The 21117-nt window shown below is 39.9% G+C and overlaps 1 protein-coding gene across 15 annotated transcripts in view; it reads right to left on the reverse strand.

Annotated features, from left to right (window-relative positions):
- Positions 1-21117, reverse strand: part of ASAP1 (ArfGAP with SH3 domain, ankyrin repeat and PH domain 1) — a 392196-nt gene that overhangs the window by 159556 nt on the left and 211523 nt on the right. For 8 of the 15 annotated variants that reach the window (XM_054499217.2, XM_063669086.1, XM_054499219.2 and 5 more), the window contains one exon: positions 1922-2067. In XM_054499217.2, coding sequence (XP_054355192.1) covers positions 1922-2067 — 146 coding nt within the window. Of the gene's footprint in view, positions 1-1921; positions 2068-3406; positions 3559-11529; positions 11566-21117 lie in introns of those variants that run through there. The other 7 variants (XM_063669081.1, XM_063669076.1, XM_063669082.1 and 4 more) reach the window with 2 other exon arrangements.

Consider the following 21117-nt stretch of genomic DNA (forward strand, 5'->3'; position numbering starts at 1 on the left):
TCATCTGGATTAAAGGTACAGTAACCACAGGATTGTTGTAATGTCTTCAATGAAATAATCTACATAACACACCCACCAAACTGCCAGGTTCATCAAAAACATTCAATAAATCTCAGATGGTTTTGTATGGAGATAAACAAATGTATTAGGTGAGCAAATGCAGATGATGAATGTTGGTCTGAATGGCCACTGAGCTGTGTGTATGGCACATATACACACAGTTGAAAGGAACCTGTAGTGTAGCAAACTGTAGAGATGAGATTGGTCCAGGAACCTTGGAGGTGATGACTCTTGACTTAAGCCAAATACATTTGGTCCTTAGAAACTAAAGCAAGATATCAATGCAAAAACACCCATCTCAGAGAAAACAGAGCTTCCTGCCCAAGAAAGTCCTTTACCAGCTATTACCAAAGTGAATTGTCAGAGTCCTGTTCTGCTTCCTCTCTTTCTACCACACCACACTTTGAGCAAGGCCTCCAGTGAAAGTGCAGGCAATGCTCAGAGGGAAGGAAAACCGAGGGTGCTCTTCTGAATAAATGAGGTTTATATAATCTAAGATTTACAAAAACATCATGGATTTGTTAAATCCAAAAGCGCAGAAACATGAGAGCCAAAGTTCAAAATTATCCTTTCCGAAGTTTTTGAAAATAATAAATACTTTTATGTTCGACATTTATTTTCTTTCAGATTTGCTTATTTGCTGTGTAAGATTAATTCAATGGCATACATCGCCAATTAGAAAAACTGTCAGGAAGACAGACACATACACACGTTTATTTATTGTGACAGAGAAAAAGAATATTGTAATTGGCCAAATAGGTTAATGGAGTGTAGAAAGGTAGTTTTCATTTTTCAAATAGGTTATCTTCATCTGTAAACTAACCTTTTGTATCTAATGGATTTATGACAAATTATCACCTAAGGCCACAGAAGCCTATTTGATATATAAATAACTGACCTAGGTTAAGGACATCTTGAGCATGAGTTCCGGATCCTTAAAGGAGGTAAAAGTATAATACCAAGAGACTGGGAGAGAAGAGGGAACAGCTCCTCTTCTCCAGGGCAGGGCTAACTTGGAAAAGCATGATATAAATAGTTTTCCTTTGGCATCTTTCAACCTCATTGTACTCCTTTCTCTGGGGACTTAGAAGGATTAAATTATTTCACTGGGTGGCTCCTAGAGAAATAATTTCATCCGCCAAAACCAACAAAATCCAAATGATCAGTCCAGGTGGTATTACCCAGAACCTTTCTAAGTGTGCACATGGTGTGAGGGCTGGGGAGGGGGTTGCAGCACAACACGGGGATGCCCACACACGACTGCCTGGCAAATAGTTTCCTCCACCACCCCCATCCCTGGGTCTGCCTCCTGGGGCCAGCACCTCTAGTGTCTCAGGTCATTAGGGATTCTTCCTGTCATTTACTTCGGAAACCAGAGATTCCTTAAATCTCAAAACCCTGTTCTTGGTTGGGGGTTAAAAGGATGTGGGGAGTTGAGGGACGTTCATTATAAATCAGAAACCAAAATGCATGATCACCTTCACGTAAGTGAGATATAATACTTTCAATGTGTATTTCCAATGTATGTTCGACACAGAAATCATCATTATTCTCAGAGATGTGGAAGAGAATTCAGGTTAAGCAGTTTCTCTCTCAGCTTCGATAAATCTACTCTATCAGCTGGGCCAAAGGTACAAATTCCAGGAATTTCACAATGGGATTTTCTTTAAGCAAATCCTGGGTGACTAAAAAGCTTTTTAGTTGAGGTGTGGAAGTTACCTAGGACTAAAAAGCTTTTTGTTTTTTCTTTCTCACCCCTAGGACCAAGGATTGAGGCGGAAGGATTATTGAAATGTTCTCTATATGATGTAATATTTTGGAAAGGCTGTAATTCTTTTTACTCACATATGAAATGTCTTACCAGATTTTTCAGCAGTGTGGACAGTTCCTTTGTAAGAGTAGAAAACTTGACAAACGCGGTGCCAAGGTCGGGGTTGTCTCGACTTAAAAAATTACTCCCAAACTTATCAAGAACTTGTGCATAGTTTTCTTCATTTTGTACATGATCTAAAAACAAAAAAGAAGAAAGGAGTCTGAACTATTGTTTGCCCCAATGAAAAGTTATTTTGAACACCGATCACTACAAATTCTCAAAATGGAAGCATAAACCATATCAATTATTTATTGCACACGTCCCAAAGGTTAGGTTAGGAGTACACTAAATATTCTAACTCACTCTACTAAGGAAGATTTTCCCTTTTCTTTTTTTTTCTTTTTTTTTTTGAGATGGAGTCTCACTCTGTCTCCCAGGCTGGAGTGCAATGGCACAATCTCGGCCCACTGCACCCTCCGCCTCCCAGGTTCAAGTGATTCTCCTGCCTCAGCCTCTTGCGTAGCTGGGATTAAAGATGCGTGCCACCATGCCCGGCTAATTTTTTGTATTTTTAGTAGAGACAGGGTTTCACCAAGTTGGTGAGGCTGGTCTCAAACTCCTGACCTTGTGATCCGCCCACTTCGGCCTCCAAAAGTGCTGGGATTACAGGTGTGAGCCACCGCGCCTCGCCTTTCCCTTTTTCTTTCACAGAATTTAGCTCATTTATAGTCCAGTTAATCCACTAAGTCCTCATAGGTTGAGGGGTCAAATTACATCACATTTTCAAGCAATTAAGAAACTATGATTGACTGGGTATGGTGGCTCACGCCTGTAATCCTAGAACTTTGGGAGGCTAACGTAGGCAGGTCGCTTGAGCCCAGGAGTTCAAGACCAGCCTGGGCAACATGGCGAGACCCCATCTCTACAAAAAATTAACAATTAGCTGGGTATAGGGCCAGGGACGGTGGCTCACGCCTATAATCCCAGCACTTTGGGAGGCCGAGGTGGGCGGATAAAGAGGTCAGGAGATCGAGACCATCCTGACTAACACGGTGAAACCTCATCTCTACTAAAAATACAAAAAGATTAGCCAGGCGTAGTGGCGGGGGCCTGTAATCCCAGCTACTCGGGAGGCGGAGGCAGGAGAATGGTGTGAACCCGGGAGGCGGAGCTTGCAGTGAGCCGAGACCGCATCACTGCACTCCAGCCTGGGCAACAGAGCGAGACTCTGTCTCAAAACAACAACAACAACCAATTAGCTGGGTGCTGTGGCATGCGCCTGTGGTCTCAGCTACTTGGAAGGCTGAGGCAGGAGGACTGCCGGAGACTGGGAAGTCGAGGCTACAGTGAGCTGTGATTGTGCCACTGCACTCCAGCCTGGGTGACAGAATGAGACCCTATCTCCAAAAAAAAAAAAACAAAAAAAAGGAAAGGAAAAAGAAAAGGAAAGGAAAGGGGAAAGGGGAAAGGAAACGAAAGGAAAGGAAAGGAAAGGAAAGGGAAAAGGAAAAGGAAGAAAGAAACTATGATTACCTGAAAAAGGAGAAAATTCTCCTTGGAAAAACAATCTTGGATTGCAAAAGAAAAATTCATGTGTCCTAACAGGTTTCTTTCCCTGCAACTAATCTTCATTTCCTTTAATTTTGTCTAAGTTCCAGGTCTGAGGAATAGTATTTGTAAAATGCTTTTCACAGTCCATCTCTTGCTGCAAAATGTTCAGAATTGGATCAGATTAATTAGGTGCACATGAGAAACATTAATTTGTGAAAATTTCTCCTCCCTGAGCTTTTGTTTTCCAATCCATAAAATGAGGCCAATATCTACCTTACAGAATTGTGGTATTGAAGATTTGACATAAAGTATATAAAAGTTTCTCAATAGAGCAAATACTGCATAAACAATAACCCCCACTGCCTTGAAACATGTTCTTTGTTTGGCTTCCAGGATATCACACTTTCTTGAGTGTCCTCTTGCCTCACGACTGGTCCTCTCCATTGTCTTTGCTGGTTCTTCATCTCTCTGACCTCATCATGTTGAGGCCCCTCAGTCTTGGACCTTTCTTCTCTATTTTTGCTTACTCTCTTGGGATCTCAGTCTCACAGCTTTAAATACTTTCTATCAGCTGATAACTCCTAAATTGATATCCCCAGCCCAGAAAAACCCACCCTCTGTAATACAGACATATATTCAACTGCCTATTCAGTATCTCCACTAACTATGTTGAATCTTAACATGTCTAAAACCAAACTCTTGATCTTCTTCCCATTCTTTTCCTCACAGTCCCCTATCTGTGGCAATGGCAAATACACTCTGCTTCTGAAATGGTCTCTCTGTTGCTGCTTTTGCTTCCCAGCAGTCTGGTATCAACACAGCATCCAATGCAACACTGTTATATTGTGCATCAGATCTTGTGACTCTTGTGGCAGACATTACCACTTGCCATGGATATCCAAGTTCCCAATCCTTGCAGGGTTACAGAAAGGAGTACTGCATTTCCCCACACTCTCAAAGTATGGCAGGAAATATGGCATGCACCACCCGAGGCAATGTTGAGTGGAAGTGATGCATACCACGTTCTCTTGGAAGCATTTCAGATGCCTGTACTCAACTCTCCATCTCCCTCCTCTGTTGTGGTGCACAGAGAAGCATGAATTTGTAGGGAGGCCCACAGTAGATGCATAGTATTTACAGAGTGAATAAATGAATAAATAGATATTTATCAAAGTCATCTTTTTTTTTGTCATATCTTTAAAGGCTTTACAATAAATTACTTTTCTTTATAAAGTCTTCCTTTAGTTGGAAACAATCCTTCCTTGCCCACAATTCTCTGTACCTCTACTGCAGTATTTTCTACCACATCCTATATGTGTATATATGTATATATACATGTATATATATACACACGTATATATTCGTATATATGTGTATATATATCTGTATATATGTGTATATACGTGTGTATATATGTATACACACACACACACACACACACACACACACACACACACAGATCTTTTCCTACCACCAGACCGCAAGAGGCAGGGATTACCTATGGTTCACTTCTGCATCCCTACCCAATGGACACTGCTGTAGTTCTTTCAGTGAGCTGGACTTTCAAAGCTGCGGCTTGGTTAATATTTGTTGACCTGGATTTATTGAATTCCTTTTCAGGAATTTAAGAAGCATCCCCTTCTGAAATAGCCTAGGATGTTCAATAATTGAGATCAAATTTTTAAATTTTGCTTTCAAACACACCTCAATAAGTGCATGGGTGCAATGGGCACTCATGAAACAGTACATGAGTCTGGACTGGGAAATAACCCAGGAAGTCTAAATACCATGAAGGAAACAAATGTCACAGCAGTCCAATGAAATGAAATGAAGCCCTAGCCAGCCTTCTAATCACCACCACATTAAAAATTCATGGTGCCTGCAGTGGTTGTCAGCATCTCCGGCTGAGATACTAAAAAATGCAGCTCTGGTTACTGTCCAAGTTCACTCAGAGGAGCGGCTCAGAAAAAAAGAAAAGAAAGGCCACACCAGCTCAACCGAGAAGACACACAGGTTTCATCTCCCTCATGTGCTGGAGCTACTCCTGATACCTTCTGTCTGAGGTCAAAGAGGTCCCACCTTACCACCAAGGCTCCTACCTCATCTGATATCCTTTTCTGATTTTGGAGACCTATGAAAAAAGACTTCAGCTGTCTGTTCATTTTACCTGCTCCCAAGGGAAGCACTTCAGTAGTAAAAATAGGTATATAGGCTGTTTTCTTGAGCCTATCAAATATTTCAAGTGAAAAATATAATTTGTTAATCGAATATCCATGTATGCGCCACCCAGCTTAATAAATAAAATATTAAAGAATGATTCCCTATTCCCCTACTCCTGTCCCTCTACCCAATTCCGATCTCTTTCCTTCCCTCCCTAGACACAGCCATTATCCTGAATTGAAATTTCATGCAGAGGTTAGAAAGAATTACAAGAAGCTCTCCATCTATCTGTGATGACAGACTCATTAAAGAATAAGATGGAATTGGCTAAAGGCTAAGGCAGAGACAGGCCATGGGAAGAAGGTGTTGGGAGAAGCCGAGAACCTTCTGTGACCCAAATGCTTATGCTTTCTACAATCTTGTATTTCACCCTCACTAGTTCTGCAAGGGAAGAATTATGCTTATTAGGTAGATGAAACATGAAATGTGATGTGAGTGAGGCAGAAGACTAGATAAGTATAGGCTAGGTCATGGGTCCTGTATGTTTTGCTAATTCCACAGCTGAATAACCATGTAGTCTCTTTCCATATATACATATGCATATGTATGTATGTATGTGTGTATATACTGGCATATATATATCTCACATATATATATGTCTCACATATCTATACATGTCACACATATATATATGTGTATATATATAATTTCCTAGCATAAAAATATAACAGTTTAGTAAGATATATCTTGGGGTAATAATAACAATAATAATCATAATCCTATGAAAATAGAAATGATAGAAAATTAAATGTAAGGTGCTTAAAATAGTGCCTGGCATGTGGCATGTGCCCCAAAATGTCAGCTACTGTTACCGCTATATATCCATGACTACTTACAATACAGAGAGATGTCTGTAATATCAAACAGAATAAAAACACAGGTCTCACATGTCTTATTTTTTAGCATACTGTATTATAAAGTTAGCAAAGTCAATACTAGAAAGATCACACACATGTCCCCCAACACACACACCTGTGTACAAAATTAAGGGTTTACCCAGCAGACTTTCAACAGGCACAGAGAGTGAGACAGCAAAGAACCATGATTCTGGTGGAGGAAATAGCAAGGGCAACGGCAGAAGGGAGGAACACATTGCAGAGTACAGTAAGCCATCTGAGGGGAATGTCAGTTCAGAGGTATAGGGAAGAGGAGGGAAAGAAGGCTGCGGTGGTGGGGCACTGCCACAGGAATGAGTGTTTCTGAAGGAAACGGACTGGTAAGGCAGAAAATGGTCCACTCACTTCAAGAGGTTTCAGAGAGCAGGATGCAGTTCTGTTTTAAGATCTTTACTACATGCGAGTGCTAGAAGACTTCTGGGCACACAGTACAGTGGGAGTTAGGGTAAGTAGGTGAGAAAAGAAGACTGGATAAAAGAACAGAACAGAGAAAGAAATGTGATCCATCCGTTAAGACAACACATTCTTTCCCAATATTCCTAAGAAACTTCTGGCATCCATGACATTGTTGCAGAAGGCAAGATAATAGTTTTGTTGCTGATGCTGAGACAAGGTCTTGCTATTGTAGACCTGCGTGGAGTGCAGTGGCATGAACATGGCTCACTGCAGCCTCAACCTACTGGACTCAAGTAATCCTCCCAACTCAGCCTCTGAAGTAGCTGGGACTACAGGCACATGCCATCATGACCGGCTAATTTTTAATTTTTTGTAGAGATGGGGTCTTGCCATGTTGCCCAGGCTGGTCTCCAACTCCTGGGCTCCTGTGTTCCTCCCACCTTGGCCACCCAAAGTGCTAGGATTTACAGGTGTAAGCCACCACGCCTGGCCTGCAAGATAATTCTAAGAGCTAGGTGAATCCTTCCAGTTCAAACAAGAATGAAATAATACAAGAATGAAATCTGGTCTAGTTTTAACAACTAGACCAGAAAAGGCCACTTCATCAGGATTTCAACTGCCAGCATTTCTGTGGGGAGATGACTAATATAAACTAATCCCTGATTTACTACTCTAGTATTACTATTCCAGTAATAATCGTTACAATAGCTAGTTTGTATTAAGCACTTTACATACAGTACATTACTTCATTCACTCTTACTAACAGTCCATGAGGTAAGTACTATTACCATCCTCACTGTGTAGATACAAACACTTACCCTTGATCATACAACTCATAAATAAGGAAATTTAAATTAGAATATGCCACCCCAAAACAAGCCACTTCGGCATAACAATTATTTTGAGCTTAAAGCAATTAAGAAACAGCAAGGTGGCTGGGTGCAGTGGTTCATAGCTGTAATCCCAGCACTTTGGGAGGCTGAGGTGGGCAGATGGCTTGAGCCTAGGAGTTTGAGACCAGCGTGGGCAACATGGTAAAACCCCACTGTATTAGTCCATTCTCACACTGCTAATAAAGACATACCTGAGGCTGGGTAATTTATTTTAAAAAGAGGTTTAATTGACTCAGTTCAGCATGGCTGAGGAGGCCTCAGGAAACTTACAGTCATGGTGGAAGGGGAAGCAAACACATCCTTCTTCACATGGTAACGGCAAGAAGTATGAGTGAAGTACAGAGTGAAGGAAGGAAAAACTCCCCACAAAACCATCAGATCTTGTGAGAACTCAGTCACTATGATGAGAACAGCATGGGGGAACCACCCCCGTGATTCAATAACTTCCTATGAGGTCCCTCCCCCAACATGTGAGGATTACAATTCAGATTACAATTCAAGATGAGATTTGGGTGGGAACACAGAGCCAGACCACATCACTGGTCTCTACCAGAAAAAAAAAAAATTAGCCAGGCACTGTGGTATGAGCCTGTGGTCCCAGCTACTTGTGAGGCTGAGGCAAAGGAGGCTTGCTGGAGCCTGGGAAGTCGAGGCTGCAGTGAGTGGTGATAGTGCCACTACACTCCAGCCTGGGTGACAGAGTAAGACCTTGAACAAAGAAAAGAGGAAGAAAGGAAAGAAAAGAAAGAAAGAGAAGGAAGGAAGAAGGGAGAGGAGGATGGAAGTAAAGGAAAGGAAGAAAATTTTCTGACTAAAAACAAGGCATAAATCTCCCTTTGTGAAAGTGTTTCCCCTACCTCCTTTCTAGGAAGAGGAGGAAGAGGAGAAAAACCGTTGTCACAAGAGATGAAATGTCAGTACCAAGATGAATCTGCATAAATAAACCTTGTTAAAACAATCCCTATCATCTATTTGTTTCCCCCTTATATTTATCTTCCCTATAATTTACTGCCCTATAATTCCTAGAAACCTCCTTTTCTCTGTCTTGTCACTTCTCCACAATTTTCTGCCCTTTGCTAAAATGGTATATAAGCTCCTAGGCCTAGCTGCTTCTTTGGGGTTTTTCATTTCTTTTCCGTGAGGTCCCTTATGTCCATACTAAATAAGCCTTTTCTCCTGTTAATTTGTCTTTTGTCCATTTAATTTGCAGATGTCAGCCACCGAACCTTACAGGGTACCCTCCTCTATACTCCATATCCTAAAGTAGGACAGGCCTAGGTTCAAATCTCAAGTCTATCATTTACTGTCTGTGTGGTACCTTGGTCAAGCAGCTTTATCTTTCTAAACCTCATCCTCCCCATCTGGAAAATGGAAATTATAATGGCACTTACCTCACAGAGATGTCATTAAATTTAAGTAAGATATTGCATGCCAAGTGCCTGGTACACGATGAGCTCAATATATATTTATAATGACAATGACACAATGATGACAACCATACCAACTATCCATCCTTGGCCACTGCATTGGAGCCAGCCTTTTACCCCGTGGACAGGAGGCAGAAGCTTCAGACAACGCTGAAGAGTTTATATCCTAGGGGCTGGCAATAACAAATACCTTAGGAATACATTAAAATTCAATACTCTTTAAACATACTTTGTATATTCATCCAATGAGGCCTTCCTCAAAACTTTCAGAACCACGGCAATTATTAAATAGGTCTCTCCCTGAGGGGTTTATCTAACTGACACTATGTGTTATACCTTACCAAACTGTGCAATTTTCACATAACCTCTGGACTGGACTGCCTGCCAACCTAACCTTTGATTCTCAGAGACTCTAACTGTGGCTGCTACTTATTAAGCACTGACTATGTAGAGGGATTCAATCACAGTGAATATCCTGAAACTCATGCGATACTCCCTCAAGGCAGTTGCTTTATAGATAAGAAAAATGAAACTCAGTGGTGAAGAAAGGATTAGATCCCACTTCATTTGATTCCAAATCCTATCCTTCTCCACTGACACACTCAGGAAAGACTATCGTGGATACTAGAATATTGTGTGCCACAATATGTATTCAGAATCCACTATGTGAAAGACTTGATGACAAATACCAGGAACAAAAAGGTGAATAAGACAAGACTTCCTGTCCTGTAATAATATTGACAAAGTAATAATAATTATTATTTGCAATTACAATTTTTGATTAATGTGCCAAGAACTGTGCTAAGTATTTCTCCTGCATTATCTCGTTTAATGTTCACAATTTAGAAACTGGTTTAGAATAGTTAAGCAAGTTGCCCAATGTCATACAGCTAAGAAGCAGTAGTGACAGGCACTGATCCCAAAGCCTGTGCTCCTAACTAGTGTACTTGGTTAAGTGCAGGAGCCTCTAGAAGTCTTTTAACTTTAGCCAGGTGCCATGTGATTGAGAAACCTGAAAATCCAGGTCTTAGCTCCAGACTCTACCATGTCAGGAGACTGAAGCTCCTAAGGGCCTTAATTTCTTCATATATAAAACAGGTCTAATAACATCTGCCCTGCTGATTGGCCACTAAGAGGTAAAGGTGTCATAATTAATATAAAAGCTCTTTTGGAAAAATGCAAAAAAATTATAAAACTACAAAGGATTATTTCTACTTAATGGGTATAATAAGGCCTTGAGAACACTCTCATAAATCCATCCTAAAGAGCATTCCAAACCACAACCAAGCACAACCTAGACATCATTTGGTGAAAGATCACACAGAACACAGGCCTCAGTGACACAGAGACTTGGGTCTGAATCCCCACTCTGGTTCTAACTGGGCATATATAACCTTGGAAATGGCACTTAACTTATCTGGGCCTCAACTTCATACATGAAATGGGACAATGCCTATAAGGTACATGGCGTGAGTCTAAAAATACCTTTACTTCTATTAATTTCATTTACCCCAAAATTCAGAGCTGAAGTTCCGATGCTAATGGATGCTAATTTAAACATGGTATTTTTTGGAGGATTCCAGGATATATAAGATGACTGTGGATCAGATTCCAGGTTTTCTGTTTATAAACTGTGATCTAGGGCAATTTATACATCATCTCAGACTTTTGTCTCCTTAGCTGTAATAATACCTACTTGATGGGGTTATTAAGGGAAATAGATGAGAAAGACTATGAAGTGCCTCATCTAGTATCTGGTATACAGTGGGTGTTCATAAAATGCTAAGTACCATCCCACACTCCAGAGTCTCACTTCCTTAATTTCCCATACTCTTTCCTTGGAGCCTAGCCTCTCTTCTAAGGTCTTTATGCAAGTTCTCCTTCTGTGTCAAGAGTCCAGAGGAACACATGACAAACATGTGTTTATCATCTTATCTTCACAAATGAAGAAAAATCTTCCAGAGGATAGCCGGGATACATGCATTATTACACTCCAATCATAAAACCTATCCAAAGTTCTCCTGTCTGTAAGTTCCATCACAATTTCAGGACTCACCCTGACTCTTTCAATGTAAGTGTGACCTACCACGCATCCTGTTATTCACTCTCTTCTTAGCCTCTTGCCAAGCTGGGGGTCCCAACTTTACATACTTTGTTATACGCCCAGTTCCCAGTGCTGAGCCTGGCACATAGTGAGTGCTCAGTAAAATGCTCACTGCATGTAGTGGATTCTCCTAGAACAAGTCTTTTTCCTTCTTTCAAAAAATACTTACCAGCAGCCATGTGCCAGCCATATAAAATACAGTGACCTATAATGTAATAATAAAACCATGTAATATGTGACATAAATCATAACACTGCCATAAAAGGGGAAGTGACAATTTTTTTTTTTTTTTTTTTTTTTGAGACGGAATCTCATTCTATCACCCAGGCTGGAGTGCAGTGGCGTGATCTCGGCTCACTGCAACCTCTGCCTCCCGGATTCAAACAATTCTTCTGCCTCAGCCTCCCAAGTAGCTGGGATTATGGGCAGGTGCCACCATACCCAGCTAATTTTTTGGTACTTTTAGTAGAGATGAGGTTTCACCATATTGGCCAGGCTGGTCTCGAACTCCTGACCTTGTGATCCACCCACCTCGACCTCCCAAAGTGCTGGGATTACAGGCGTGAGCCACCGCGCCCGGCCAGAAAAATTATCTTTATATTATCCTATACATACTTTGTAGCACTAATCACACTTATAAAATATTTAATTCTATTTGTTTTTAAAATTATATAAGTAATTCATATGCTATTACAGAGAAATATAAAGATAAAATTATAATTTCCTTTCCCCTTTTCCAATCCCACCTCCTTAAGATAAGCAAAGTTAATAATCTGGAGTGTATCTCAGTGAAACCTTAGGATTAAAAAAAATACACACACACATACAGACACACAAATATAGGTGTTTTCACCCCTTTCTCCCTTTAAAAAAAAATAAATGGGATATTGCATATGACCACCATGGCTTGCTTTTTTCCTATGGAATAAAAATCATGAAATTTAATATAAGTAAATCTAATTATTTTAACTGGGATATGTTCCATAATAAATCCCCCTGCTGAAAGGATACTAGGTTTTCTGCAGCTTTTGCCATCAAAACACAATGCTGCAATAAATACTCTTATACACAAGCTCTTACACGCTGTTACTTTATCTCCGGAAAAATATATTCACAAAAGCAGGACTGCTGGGGGATAGTGTGTACATTTCAAATTTTAGTTAATATTGCCACATTCTTTCCAGAGAAGCTGGTTAAAGCAATTCACATTCCCAACAGCAATGCACATATAAAAGGGGCTAATTCTCTTCAACCATATCAGCACATAGATGTTACTGTTCTTTTTTAATTCTGGCCACATGTGTATAAAAAATTGACTATAGTAAGCGTATCTTTTTGTATTTTATTGTCCATTAACATTTCCTTTTCTGCCTGTTTACATATTTAGCCCTGTTTTCCAATGCTAGTACTTTTCCTATCAGTTTGTAAGAATGTCTTGTACAAGGGATAGAAACTTTTATAATATGTGTTGCAAATATTTCTTCCACTTGTCTTGTAACTTGTTAATGGTGTCCTTTGCCATGGAGAAATTTAAAAATGTCACGTAGTCATATATATCAATCTGTATGCAAAAGACTTTTTTGGGTTTCCTGCCTTATGTTCGTAAGCCTTCTAATATTTAGTATTTTTAAAAACACTTCATCTTTAACCCAAAACAATGTATTTGTTTATATAGCACAGGAAAGGGTTCGTTAAAGTAAGTTATTAAACTTTTTAAAGTTTTATTCACTTCAATATTTAAATACTTAATACATCTGCAATGAAATTATCCATATGGCATGAGGGGGAGTTCTTTTTTTTCTTTCTTCTGTATGAAAACATACTGCTATTTAAGATGGCCTATAGAAGGCAACTATTTAATATTTGATAAAAAAAGAACACACAGACAACACTTGGATGGAGTGGGTTAGGTTTCATAAGAAAAGATAATTGAGCAGAAACTTGAAAAATGAACAGCTGTTTAACAAGTAGACTTGAGGTGTGGACATTCAAGGCAAGAGGTAGCAGCATACCATAGAGGCACCATAAAGTACTCAGCAATAAGGAAGTCAGTGTTTGCTTAGGTGGGCTGAGATACACAGAAACTAACATGGAGCCTTTGGTTGCTCCAGAGCTTACCACCTTCAATCTAGAGCTACGTAGATTAAGATTTTGTTTTGTTTTAAGAGACAGGGTCTTGCTCTGTTGCCCAGGCTGTAATGCCACGGCATGGTCATAGCTTGTTGTAGCCTCTATCTCCTGGCTCAAGTGATATTCCCACTTCAGTCTCTCCCTAGTAGCTGGGACTATAGGCATGCACTACCACGCTTGGCTTTTTTTTTTTTTTTTAAGAGATGGGGCCCTACTATGCTGTCCAGGCTAGTCTCAAACTCTAGCCCTCAGGCAATTCTCTCGCCTCAGCTTCCCAAAGTGCTGTGATTAATGTTTTAAAAGCACTGCCCTCTGTTCCTGTTCAACATCAGATAGTGGCTCAGATCCTTTTTGCCACACCAATCCATAAACTTAGTGCCACCTGTCCTGTGACCCAGAAAATACTTTGTTTTAACTTTACAGACACCATATTATTGGGGAATGAGGGCTGGATTTTGGGTCTAAACTCAATTTTCTTAACTATAACACTAATTTGGAAACAACTGCTGATTATGAGCAAATTATTTCACTTCCCTGAGCCTCAGTTTCCTTACATTTTCCCACCACCACTAACTGTATTAGTCTATTGTTAAGATTAAAGACAAAATCCTTGGAGGCAGAAAGCCCTGTGGACATTTTTTAAAACTGCTTTCCTCCATGTCACTTTGGATGATTCATTTCTATAATTTCTCAAGGTCGTTTTGACTTTGGAGTTGTTCTTTCAAAGCCCTAACCAAGTCTCAGCAAGAGTCTGGCCCCAGCCTCTGGGGTGTTATCTGGAAACTCAGCATGCATATTCTCATTTCTGCAGCACTGACAAATCCATTAAATAACAGAACCCCAAGAAAAGATACTCAAAGAGTTCCACAGGGCTATTACTCAGCATTTAAACAGCACCTGAACATCACTCTCCTATAGCAGAAGCAGAAATGTTCTCTCTTCTGGCTTCATCATACAGCCTTCCTACCTGCCAGAAGAAATACACAGTACACTTTGGTTTACTGATGGCTCTGTAGGTAATTGCAATGCTTTGAGATCTGGCCCTAAAATAGGTAGCAAAGACACAACCAATTCCTCCCCTACTTCAGCCTCCACAGTATGACTACCCAACGGAGTCAACCCTTCTAAATAAATAGGTGTTTAAAAATAGGACCCCATATTTAACTACTAATTCACAAACTTTCATCAAGCACCTACAATGGGATACAAAGGTTATTTAGTGTTTAGAATTATGGCCTTGGGTGTGACCTTTAAGTCCTTCTGAGCTTTAGCTTCTTGGCTTATAAATTATATGTAAAATCGAGATAATAAAACCTCATTGGGTTCTTGTTCTGCTAATGAGGTGGTAGCCTAGGATAGGACTCAGCCTGAGCAGCTACCCTCTGAACTAGTGCTCTGCAAACTATTTTTTTGTGGTTGTCTTTTTGAGACAGGATCTCGCTCTGTTGCCCAGGTTGGAGCACACTGGTGCAATTACAGCTCACTGCACACTTGACCTCACTGGTTCTGGCAATTCTCCCACCTCAGCCTCCTGAGTAGCTGGAACCACAGGTGCATGCCACCATGCCCAGCTAATTTTTTTTTGGTATTTTTTGCAGAGATGGGGTTTTGCCATGTTGCCCAGGCTGGTCTCGAATTCCGGGGCTCAAGTGATTCGCCTCCCTTGGCCTCCCAAAGTGCTGGAACTACAGGCATGAGCCACACTGCACCTAGACTCTCCAAACTATTTTTAATCATCAATCCGTGTCAGTAAAACATTTCAAAGCATTTCCAATCAATGCTTATATGTTTATTTAATCAATTATAATTATATATATTATACTATATATAACATAGTATATAGTATATATAACATATTGTTTATATAAATCAACGGTTCCGATCTCAATGTCAGGGGTTCCAAAAACCCCGGAAATTGACTGAAATATTCTGCTTTGTAAGATTTTTTATTTTAAGTTCAGATAACATGTGTCGTCGTTCTGAGGCTTACTAAGGGGTCTATGACCCCAAAATGTTCGGAATTAGAAGAAATGTTAGCTGTATCTGAAGACAAAGCTTCTTGCCCTTTCTGGGTGCACAGTTGGCGAGTCTGAGGGAAGGGCAACAGCACATGTGAGATCAAAAGGGGCAGGTCTCTTTGGATCAGTTGCTAGGGAAATGCAGTATTGTTAGACACTATTAACTCCCCTTTGGGTATAAACAGTGCATTTTAGAGGCTACAAAAGTACCTCCATCTCATTTCATAAACAGACAAGAAAAAAAATCATCTCTGTTTCACTGGTAGAAAAACCAAGGTCCTGAGAAACGAAGGACTTGTTAAGAAATACTCAGTTACTTCCTGTCAGAGTAGAGATCACATCCCAGCTCTCTACCTAGGAGCATCCCAGCTCCTCACTGTACAGGCGGCATAGAACACCCCCCAAAACATGACCTCAACTAGGCTTCTCCACTTCAGAACTCTGGGAAAAGGCATCATCCTCAAATGTGGACAAGTAAGATAATGAGGGCCACAGAGAACACAGATGTGCTGGGTGCTCCAAAAGTATGTGTGGTTTGTGATTCAGAATATACACAATGGGCCAGGAGCAGTGGCTTAATGCTGGTAATCAGCGCTTTGGGAAGCGAAGGTGGGTGAATAGCTTGAGCCCAGGTGGTCAAGACCAGCCTGGGAAACATGGCAAAACCACGTCCCTACAAAAACCACAAAAATTAGCCAGGCATGGTAGCAAGCACCTGTGGTCCTAGCTACTCAGAAGGTTGAGGTGGGAGGACCACCTGAGTCCAGGACGGCAAGGCTGAAGTGAGCCAAGATCATGCCATCGCACTCCAGCCTGGGCAATAGAGTGAGACCCTGTCTTAAAAAAAAAAGAAAAAGAATCTAAATAATGAAAAAAACAAAAAAACAAAAAAACCTTTAACTTGAAAAAATATATAAACAATGGGAAAAACCCTTTAAAAAAGACCTGTGGCTATTATTTTTTTGTCTTTTAGCTCATCTGAATTTTCTATAGTAAACACATTAATATTCACACTGCACTTTCATAATGGGGAAAGAAACCAGAACACACCAGTGAGAAAAATCAGCACGGGGTGTTCCAGTCCCCCCAGCACCCATACAGCTCTTCACAAAGAAACAAGTACATGTTTGATCCATTACCCGAGACATGGAAGATCTGAGAATATCCTTCTGTTGTCTGTGAATGCACAGACAAACTGGCCGAGCAAAGTCATCCTCTATCAACCTCTAAATGTTCTGTCTTATGGCACTGATTATCAATGAAAACCACTTCAGAATCAGCAACAATCTGCTTAACTTGCATACCCAAATGGGGCATCACAAAATCAGTAAGTAGTTATTCTTTCTTGCTAAACGCTTAATTGGAGAAACCTCTCCAGTCATAAAAATACACTTAAAAATTCACGTTGACATGTGAACTAGAAATAAAATTAAACACACACATATGACTGCTTGTTAGAGGTTGTCATGGCATGGCTGTTTTCAGAGGGCAATTCTTTGCTACGGTTTAAGTGCAACAGTTTTATACAGGAAAATACAATCCTACTTTGATGAGACATAAACCATTTAAGACTGAGGAAAATGCAATTTGAAATAAGAGGCAGCAAGATATAGGTAAAGCCACAGAATCTTTTGACTGTAGTTGTCAAGAAGGGTCTGTTTAAGGCTCAAAGGTGGTCCCTAACAGTCATTAATCTGAATCTTTATGTAAACAGTGAAAATAACTAATTGAAGACTGAAAAGCACAACGGACTCTACCTGGCACACAGTAGGTATTCAACAAATGGCAGCTATATTTATTTTTACCAAAATAAATCATTAAAGCAGAGAAATACATTTTTATATTCACCTTTAACACAGCAAATTTGTTGTTCATCCTAAGGCTTAAAAAAACCCCAAAATAGGCTGGGCGTGGTGGCTCATGCCTGTAAATCCCAACGCTTTGGTAGGCAGAGGTGGGTGGATGGCTTGGGCCCAGGAGTTCAAGACCAGCCTGGGCAACATGGTGAAGCCCCATCTCTACCAAACATCACCTCCCTCCCACACACAAAACAAAAATTAGCTGGGCATGGTGGCATGCAACTGTGGTCCCAGCTGCTACTCGGGAGGCTGAGGAGGGAGGATCACCTGAGCCTGGGAGGTCAGGGATGCAGTGAGCTGAGATTGCACTACTGCACTCCAGCCTGGGCAACACAGTGAGATCCTGTCTCCAAAACAAACAAACAAACACCAACCCCAAACTAGCGGTCGTGGGATGAGTACTCACAAATTTATTTAAAACTACTTATCATGATGTACATTCCCCAAAGACAGAAGAAGCACACATCATTAAAAAATTAACTTATTTTAAGTAAAATGAGAGCACTCATTCTACAACCAGCAAAACGGAGGAAGTGCATACACAGGCTCATACACACAGTGAATAGCTTCTAATTTCAAGTAAAAGAATATGTGAGCCAATAACTAGGATCCAAAAACTGAAACTTCCTAAGAAGCCTGGGGTTTTAATATTCTGGAAAGAGACACTGATTTTTAAACAGCATTCTTTTGAATCCCTCTAGTTTATCCCCACATAATTTAAGGAGTAATGCTCTCCTGGGTAAGTATATTCCTTTTTGGGGAAAAAAAACCCTTCCTTGACCATTCTGAAGGAACTCATTATTTTAATTTGTTTTCACCTCCCAAGGAGGTGGACCCACAAGAATGCAAAATGCCTTGAAGGCCCAAAGAAATTTGTTTAGATTTTGCTCAATCCCAGTATTTCTATCTAAAGCCTTTTGAGAGCTTAAGAATTATTATTTTTACTAATCAATTTACTGTAATTCAAAAAGATTTTTAAAATAATCTGGTTATCCACAAACTTGAAAAACAGCAAAAAAGGCAAAATTTCCTAGAGACAAGCTGCTTTTGTACACCTTGTGACATTTTATTCTAATCTATTGTATCTCTTACATATGCCTGTTAAGAAAACTTTTCTCCCCACTGAAAACCGCAGGATTAAAATAAGCATTACATGACACCATGGTAAGACACCAAACCTAATTACCAACTCTAGTTACAACTGAATTCACACTATACCTTCAAGTTTGAGGAAATACTTAACTAAAAAATAGCTCAAATGAAGTTGTTTGGTTACAAAAATATTTGCTTCCTATCCACTGATAAATTTAGTACTTTACCTTTAAAATCCTAGATTTCCTTGCGCACTATGAGCTTTTTCTTAAAATAGATAATTTAACAAAATGAAAAACTGGAGAGAACACCACACATTTTTTGCCTTAAAAAACACAAACACTCTCTTATAAAACTATCTACTACTTAATTCTAACCGAAAAGGAATGGGAGACAAAAATGTAAGGAAATGAGAAAATCAATGGCTGTTTTCCTTGTAATGAAAAAGCTACAAAACTGTTTATAACAATTTAGCTGTGTTTTGAAAATAAGACTTCCACATCATATGCTGGTAATAAAATTATATACCACTGTCATTTTTCTCTTGCCCAGAAATATTAAAGGATTTACAAGCCTCAACTTTCAGACCAACAATGTTATAGATTCTAAGGGGAACCATGTGTTACCAATAAGCTAACATTTATTCTGAATATATCCTGGCATAAATTCTAAGGAACCAGCCATATAATAATATGTTCATTTAATTTGAGCAAAGAAAAAAAAAAAGCCAACACTTTAACACAGAAAAAGACCTAGTAGCAGGAATATCCTGAGTTCCTATTCCCAGAAAAAAGTGTATACCTGTACCTGTGTTGTGTGAGAATGTAACTGCTCAAAAAGATTAATGTTTCCAACCTAACTCATTTGGTAGAACAGCCAACTCAGTATACCCATGCTTATTATGAACCACATGCTTCCATTTCTAAAAGTGCAGTATGTCTCACTGTGTTTTTTAAACAATACTGAGAAGCAAGCAGTAAGCTCTTTTCTCAAGCCACACCTGACTTACGTGCATTCACATGCTCATGCTTCCAAGGGAATGCCAGCCCCACTCCTACTGTACTGACCCAGGGTCTCTCACAAAGATCAAGATCAAGATGTCTGCCAGGGCTGCAGTCACCTGAAAGTTTGACTGGGGTTAGATTTGCTTCTACGTCTCACTTGCATGGCTGGTAAGTGAGTGGTAGTTCTCCCTAGGACTGCTTGAGTATCCTCAATACGGTAGCTGGCTTCCTCCAAAGAAAATGATCAGAAAAAGAACAGAAGGACCAGGCTGAAGCTATCTCGTCTATGGACTGGCCTCGGAAATCACATGGCACCACCTCTACTACATTCTATTCATTAGAAGGGAGTTAGTAACTCTGCTGTACATTCAAGGGGAAGGGGGATTAGGCTCTATCTTTGTAAAGAAAATTGCCCAAGAATTACAATATTTTAAAACCTCCACAGTGCCCAAGAAACTACTAGTCATTTTAATCATATATTAGCAAAAGGGCGAAGGAGCGAGAAAAGGGGAAAGCGAGAGGGACCACTAAGGCAGACTTCCTAAACGACAATCTGTTTCACAGATTAATAATGTTGAAACTTCAAAACCTAGAGAACAACACAGGAAAACTGAATGGCTTGGAGAATTTTCCATTGGTCTAAGTAGTTCACAGAATTGAGTTTTGTTTTGTTTTTTAAAATATCCTCATACACAACAAGGAAAAGTGAGACACAAATTCCCAGAACAACCTTGAAACTAAAGGGCTTGCATGGAGACAATTTGTTTAAAAAAACAAAAACAAAAACAAAAAACCCTCATTTTTATACTGTTTACTAGTACTGATAAAAGTTTATGTGTAAAAATAATACATTTTAAGAGTAAGAAGCTTCACAATATTTAACCATTTTTCAAATCACTTTGGGAAGTTGAGTGATTGGTAATCTCCAACTAGAAATATAGAAATCCTTTTTAAATGTTTAAAAAATATCACATGGGTTTTGTATCACTTAAGCATTGTGAGAAAACAAGAAAATTATGAAAATGCATTGGGAAACAGATAGCAGGGTTCAGCTTCTTGTGGTTTCTCTGGATGAGGCCAAAAGCCCTTGGAGGGGAACAGCTTGGATTCCACCGAGCATGTATCATGGAAAGCTATGCAACACCACTGTTTTACTCATTTAGTCATTTTTAAAGAATTAAATGTCATAGTGCTGCCCACAAACCCAGCTATACTATACTTGATCATGACTGCAGAAACCCTATCAGGCCTCAATAGTCTGTGAGGAACCCGGAGGGATCTGAGTTCATCCCTATATTTCTGAGACATGACCATGGAAACTACTATTGGTGGTCTCATCTGGGAAACACCAAAGTCATCCCACAGATTACAATGCTGGGAGTTTCCATTTGATGGATCCATTCATGAATATTCATGATTAGTGAATATTAATAGCTGGTCTCAGAGAGCTTCCCAGGTAGTAACACATCCAGCCAACATGTAGCGATTCATTCAACCCTTGTTGAGCCCCTACCATGTGTTAGGTAGAAGACAAATACAGAGTACCTGTAAAGAGCAAAGCTGGGGTCAGCTGGGCTCTCTTTCCATTATTTGCTGGTATGGTACCCTGAACAAGTTATTCTGGCTCTCTAAGCTTCAGTTTCATCATCTATAA

The sequence above is a fragment of the Pongo pygmaeus genome, chromosome 7 (assembly GCF_028885625.2).
Source record: "Pongo pygmaeus isolate AG05252 chromosome 7, NHGRI_mPonPyg2-v2.0_pri, whole genome shotgun sequence".
Taxonomy (NCBI): Eukaryota; Metazoa; Chordata; class Mammalia; order Primates; family Hominidae; genus Pongo; species Pongo pygmaeus.